This window comes from Glycine soja, chromosome 18, assembly GCF_004193775.1.
Source record: "Glycine soja cultivar W05 chromosome 18, ASM419377v2, whole genome shotgun sequence".
NCBI lineage: Eukaryota > Viridiplantae > Streptophyta > Magnoliopsida > Fabales > Fabaceae > Glycine > Glycine soja.
The window spans coordinates 57,279,356-57,286,151 of record NC_041019.1 but is presented as its reverse complement, the minus strand read 5'-3'; the positions used below and the strand labels follow the sequence as shown (position 1 = coordinate 57,286,151).

At 32.8% G+C, this 6,796-nt stretch overlaps 1 protein-coding gene across 1 annotated transcript; it reads right to left on the bottom strand.

The window, feature by feature from the left end:
* Positions 1 to 252: 252 nt before the first annotated feature.
* LOC114396026 (14-3-3-like protein A) lies at positions 253 to 3,174 on the bottom strand. Its single transcript, XM_028357925.1, has 5 exons — positions 3,053 to 3,174; positions 2,168 to 2,678; positions 1,942 to 2,064; positions 1,206 to 1,322; positions 253 to 594 (listed from the first exon to the last, which is right to left on the bottom strand). The coding sequence occupies exons 2-5, from the start codon at positions 2,645 to 2,647 to the stop codon at positions 541 to 543; spliced, it is 774 nt and encodes a 257-aa protein (XP_028213726.1). The 5' UTR covers positions 2,648 to 2,678; positions 3,053 to 3,174; the 3' UTR covers positions 253 to 540.
* Between the last annotated feature and the right edge of the window lie 3,622 nt (positions 3,175 to 6,796).

Genomic DNA, 6,796 nt, shown 5'->3' with positions numbered 1-6,796 from the left:
AGACCACCTGCGAGCCGGCAGCAACATTTTGTTCGCAACCAAACGCAAACTAATGGTACTGATTGATGCATCCCAGGCAAGTGAAACAATGGAGTTGTTAGTCTAGATTTCGTTTTAACACAGCTTATGGCTTCCGTTTGATTAAAAAACAAATGAAACGGAGATGGTGATTGTGAGTGGAGCTTAAACGACAAAGAGGTAACCACAGAAAAACAAGAGGGTAGTTAAATCAAGAAAAAGAAAAAGGAAAAAGAAAAGAAAAAACTCGAGTCATTGACTTAAAAAAAAAAAAATCCAACGTTGTTCTCGTCAATAAAAAAGAGGCAACTACATAGCAACAATAAAAAATTTATAAATCACTAAACCACCAAGCCACATTGTTCTCGTCAATAAAACACATACACGACTGAAACATTGTAAATCTCAAGCGCAACCCGCAATTGAAATCACGAAACTCATTAATACACAGTTCCACTATGGCAAGCCACATTGGATGTGTATATTATCGGTAATACATATCCCATCAACTACTGCCATCGCCTATTCACCTGGTTGTTGCTTAGATGTTTCCTTGATCTCATCTCCAGCATCGTCCTGAATATTAAAGGCGATTCAAGTAAAAAATAAATAACTAATATAATCTCAAATCAATCTGAAGCTGAGACAAAAGTATGGAAAACAGTCGACTCCAAAATACTCTTATGTCTAAAAGCTGTCAACAGCAACATAAAGCATAGGCAGCGTAATGCATTAGACCTTTGGCAAGAATATCTGCTAAACAATTTTCATTGTTTCAGCAAGTATGATGATAAAAATAAACTATCAAATTAAGAAAAGCTCAAAGATCAAAGCCTAGCTCGTACACTACTACAGGGCACCAACAAACACAAGAAAGATGCTAATTAGTAAAGCTTGGATTTGGAATGTACAACCAAACAAGTTTAAATTTGTGTCTAACTTTAGTAAGCTTGCCACTTGCAAATGAAAGGTTTTTGTTGTTGGTGTTCAGCTTATTAAAGAACTATTAACAGTGGCTTGTTCCTTTAAAATTTAATTTTGTCCAGCCATCGATGATTAGACAACAAAATTAACGGATTACCATACATTTTTTTTAAAAAAAAAAACAACTTCAAAGACAACAATTAAACACAAATAAAGAAATTATATTTACTATATACTATGCAATGAGAGAGAGAGAAAGAGACCGTGATGTCTGATGTCCACAAAGTCAGATTGTCACGGAGAAGTTGCATGATCAATGTACTATCCTTGTATGACTCTTCACCCAATGTGTCAAGCTCGGAAATTGCCTCATCAAATGCCTGGCATAGTTAAGCATTTTTCACAAATCACCAAAGAGAAGAGGAAAGCAGAATAGGGGAATGCAAAAGGAAAGAAAATACATCATATGCTGTTGATATCCATCATAATACGAAATGGGAAGCACCAAACTACATAATCCATCAATATTGTCAAACGAGAAAACCGTAAATTGACTAAGGAATGAACAGTATTGAAATCAGTTTACCAACAAAAATATCACCAAAGACTGAGGTCCACCCTATAACACTTAACTACAAGATTTCAAGTGCATAAATCTTTACATTTTAGTCCATCAATATTTCTTAGTCATGCATAATCTTTACATTTTAGTCCCTTCATCTAAAAGATACTCATTTTAGTCCTACACATACACTTTTTAATCCGTTTTAGCCTTTGACATCCAAAATTGCAAGGACCAAAATGGATGAAAACTGTATATGTAGGAACTAAAACGAATTAAAAAGTGCATGTATGTGTAGGGACTAAAACATAAAGATGGTGCAAGTTCAGGGAACAAATGAGTAAGTCAAACTTAAACACAATTTATTCGTCAATGAACAACTGAGACATACCACCAAAAGCAAGGAATTGAAAACAAAAAAAAGCCGTTAGATATACCTGTTTGGCAAGATTACAAGCCCGATCTGGCGAGTTAAGGATTTCATAATAGAAGACAGAAAAGTTGAGAGCAAGTCCCAGCCTAATGGGGTGAGTGGGGGCCAAGTCAGCAAGAGCAATATCCTGCATCAAGTAAACACAAATTTTAAGTTCAGCAAATCAGTAACAAGTAAGTTCTAGTAACAACTAGAATGCATGATAAACAGCAATATATAATTATATATACCTGAGCAGATTTGTAAGCAAGCAAAGTACTCTCTGCTGCCTCTTTCCTCTCTGCCCCAGTCTTGAACTCGGCAAGGTACCTGTGGTAATCACCCTTCATTTTAAGGTAAAACACTTTACTCTCGGGAGATGCGGCGGATGGGATGAGGTTGGACTCAAGGAGGTTCAAAATCCCGTCACAGATCTTGCTGAGTTCAGCCTCAATTTTGCCCCTGTACTCCTTTATAATGGCCACATGGTCCTCATTGCCCCTGCTCTCCTCCTTCTGCTCAATGGAGGATATGATCCTCCACGAAGCCCTCCTCGCACCAATCACGTTCTTGTAAGCCACAGAGAGAAGATTTCTCTCCTCCACCGTCAACTCCTCAACCTCCACAGTCTTTGCTACCTTCTCCATGAACTCAACCATCTCCTCGTAACGCTCGGCCTGCTCCGCCAATTTCGCCATGTAAACATTCTCCTCCCGAGAAGAATCCGACATTTCTCAGATTCACGAATCTCACCGCTTAATCCTGCAAGATAAATTTCACAACATCACGCGATTCAGAATTAAGTGATCATAGGTAAATATTCATAATACCGCAGAATTGATTCTAGATCCAAATTGATTTGAGTTTGAGCAATTTCGACTAGTTGTTGCTCTAAATAAACAAAACTATACTCAATTTTATCATTAATTTGATTTTAGAATGAAAAAACCCAAATATAGATTCCAACACTTCAAAAACAATTTTATCTCCAATATTTTATTCTTCGCGGGAAGAAAAAAGAGAACAAAATTCAAATAAACGAAACCGAGAAGAAAGAAGGGATAAATCTAGCAGGTGAAATCGGAATCGGAAATAAAAATAAGCAGTAGCAAGCAGTGACAGGTGAAAATGAAAACCTAAAAAATGGAAGATGCAGATCTGGAAAGGAGAAACAAAAAGGAAACCCTAAAAGGAGAAGAAAGTGGGACGATGAACCTGACGGAGAGAGAGAAAATGAATTCAAGTGTAAGTGTAGTAGATATAGGAGAGGAGGTCCAATGAGAAGATGACACGTGGTGGGTGGCGGGGATTCCGTGATAAGTGGGAAGCGTTGACCGTTGTTGAGTATGTCTTCTTAGGTGGTGGGGCCTACCCTAGCTTCGCACACGCACTTCACGGTCACATGCTTTTCATGTCTGCTTTGCTTTTTCTGCCTTTCTTTTTGTTTTCACTGGACCCTACGGCTCATAAAACCGGCTTAATATTTTATTTCATCATACCTAATTATTTTTAAAAATTTATTTGTAAATTTTTATATGATCATTTTTTTTAATTTCTTCCTATATTAATTATTTTTTCTGCATACCCTTACAGCTAGGGACAAATGGAGTATTATTTATTATTTCAGATTCTGTTTTGCATGGAAAATTAAAAAAAGTTACTCTCTTAGTTTTGAATATAAGTTTTTTTTGTTTAATAATGACACTAAGATTTGAATTTGAGATCCAATGTGTATTACCCCAACCTAATATTACTTGGTTGACCCTAGTGGTTTTCGATTTTGAATATAATAATTCACAATGTAAAATTTTATATAAATAAATCTTAATTATCTTTATTATATTTAATAAAATTATTTTAAAAATATTTTTTATTTAACTGAGATTATATTTTTAAATAATTCTTTTTTATTCTTAATATGAAGTTTTAATGAAAGTTTTTCTTATAATTATACCAGAGGGAGCAACTAGTAGTACTTATTTATTCAAATGTTTATTAAGGTATTTTTTATGTTGAGTTATTATGTGTCAAATTTATTTATGGATTTTAACTTAACTCAATTTATACTAAAGTTACGTTTGATTTAAGTGTTTATTTTTTATTTTTTGAAAATAATTTTCATTTTTAAATTTTTAAAATTTAGAAAATATTTATCAAGAAGAAAAATACTCTAAAGTAATATTGCCTTTTCATTTTTTTAGAGAAGGTTGATATGTTGTTTTGTCGAACTTGTTTTTACTCTTATTTTCTTTGAAAATCAAAATAGAAAACTCAAAGTAAGTATCACGTTAAGTAAAAGTTTTTTAAAAAGTATAATTGATTGATTATACCGTGTAATACTTTATTTAATTATTTTTTCTCCCATTTACTTTTGTTCTTGTAATGTATTTTTTTAATTTTAATCCTTTTAAAATGATTTCTATGTATATGTAATTTAATATACCTTTTCATTATTGATATTGTAACCTATAAAGTAGAAATATTTAAGTGTCATTTAGTATAAAATTTAATTTAATATTAAACTTACTAACTAATTAAGTAAAAAATGAATAATTTAAGATTGTAAAAATATACTACTTAATTTTTTCTTTATCTATAACTATCAATAATGACAATTATCCCTTTAGTGTACATATTTCTTATTCCTAACTTATCTTTTAATATATATAAATGTTTTTTATTTTGTTCATAAATTTTTAAAATATAACTGATGTTACTTTCCCTACAAAAATTGTTATCACTACATTTTTTTACTATTTTTTTATTTTTCTTTTTTAAAAATAAACACAGAGGCACGAAAATTTTCTTAAGATTTAGGTGACATCTAGTCAAAAGCTTATTAATAATAATAATAATAATAATCCTAAATGAAAGTCTTCTTCCCTCTATGGTTACCATTTATCATTAACCATGAGTATAGAAGATTATTATTGAATGAAAAAATTGAGGTTTTTTAGATTCTTAACCTCCAATATTCTTATGAATCAACCAGCCATTAAACCCTTATCTCAATTTGTCTATATTCTTATTGGTCAACGAGTTGTTATCCTTCCTCGCCGAGTCCCATCACCCAAGCTATATCAAGGTGGCAAAACAAGTCAGTTTATCTTACCACCAACCAACAAAAAATGACCAAGGTTGGTGAACTTGCCTCTTCTAGATAAGTTGAATGTTCTAGTTCACCCTATTTAAGGATGGCCTGACACGTTGGTCACCGTAAATTAAAAAATAAAAAAATGTTCAAGTTTTTTTATTTCATACCACAAATCCAAATTGACAAATTTATGGTTTGTTTAGAGTGATTTTTAGTAGTAATTTTTAACCATTTCAAAAACCACAACAATCTTAAGTTTTTTTTAAATAAGTTCTATTCTCCCCTCTCTCGTTGAATTTTAGTTTCAAAATAAACTTGCTCTAAAAGTTTATTATCTTGTTAAAATTAGTTTAAGAGTGTGTTTTAACAGAAATGGTGATGATGACACTGATGCTGATCTTATTGGCAAAAATGTTGGTGGAAGTGACGGTGATAGAGGTGACAATAAGATGATGATACTTGAAATATTGGTGAAGGTAAGAACATAATAGTGGTAATGATGATAATAATGATAGTGAAGAAAATGATAATAACAATAGTGATAATGACAACAATAATAATAACTGGTGATGACAGTAACAATAATAACAATGGTGGTAATGACAACGAAAGTAATCACAAACATATAATAATACAATAAATTTCTCTAGTTGGTATGTAGTTTCTTTCAGGATCACAGTCACAAAAACTGTCAAAGTCATGTCAAAATTCTTAAATCTATCTCTAACAGTATAGCTGGTGCTAATTAAACATTATGTTAATTGTAAAATTCTCATGTTTACAAGTGATTTAATTGAGCGCCGACCAAAATAAAGTGATTTAATCCAGTGGTTGAGCCTTCAAACGGTGTAAGGCTCGTTAGATTTACGTTTGATAGGAGACGATGTAGATGAAGCTGACTCAAGATGAGATGAAAGTAAAAGTAGTTATAAAAACATTTCAATATTTCAAATCAATCAATGAATCAGTAGTATAATAATATATGGGAAAATATGTGTAGATGGTGGTCCTTTATACGCTAAATTTATAGCGCTTAGGTCAGCACCAAAAAAAGTAAAAAATATAGGGCTTAGGTGCGGGCTAGTTATAGTGAAGACATTTGCACATATCTGAGGCTAATCCTCTACAACTTAAATTCACTTAATTGCTAAATATTTCAAAGCCTCTAGCATAACTAATGTGTCAGGTCTAAGAATTCTTTGGTTTGGGCGCATAAAGCATTTGTGTGCAATGGCCTGAATCATACTGAGTCTATCGCTTTTGTCTATACCTACGTATTGAGATACTTTACTTGGAACAATAAGCATTGAACAGGAACATAAATAACTTGTGCTCATTTCTTGTCCAATTCCCTATCCCACTCTCCCCCAATAGTAAAATAACGCCAGGTTGAAAAGCAGTAACATTTTATGTTCCATTTGCCATTTTCTTAGGATGTGCTTGGTTTAAGGTTGCTTAAGGGCCACTTTCCCCCAGGAAATAGGGAAGGGGAATGCATATATACAAAGATCACATGTAATTTGAAATTTTGAATCCATTTAACGGGGTCATCCAAAATGGCTCTTCCTAACAAGTGCAATCAGGAAGCCGCCACCATTTGGTTCTGCCAAGTCCCCATGCTATTATTGCACGGAATTATAAATCTAAAGTGAAGACTGAAAGGGATTTTTGACTGGTATTCTGAAAGACAGACCACAAGAAAGGAGGACCAAGGTGGTGTCCAACATTGTTTGTGTAGGAGGAATCACTACACATGAGAGATTTGTGGTGCAAAAGAAAATGAGGT

What these genes read in the sequence shown, in the direction of transcription:
- LOC114396026 (XM_028357925.1), bottom strand. Translation starts at nt 2,647, where the DNA reads ATGTCGGATTCTTCTCGGGAGGAGAATGTTTACATGGCGAAATTGGCG. An exon ending in TTGCTTACAAATCTGCTCAG is followed by an intron (nt 2,065 to 2,167) that starts GTATATATAATT and finishes TACTTGATGCAG; the next exon opens with GATATTGCTCTTGCTGACTT. An exon ending in TGTGGACATCAGACATCACG is followed by an intron (nt 595 to 1,205) that starts GTCTCTTTCTCT and finishes TTTAATATTCAG; the next exon opens with GACGATGCTGGAGATGAGAT.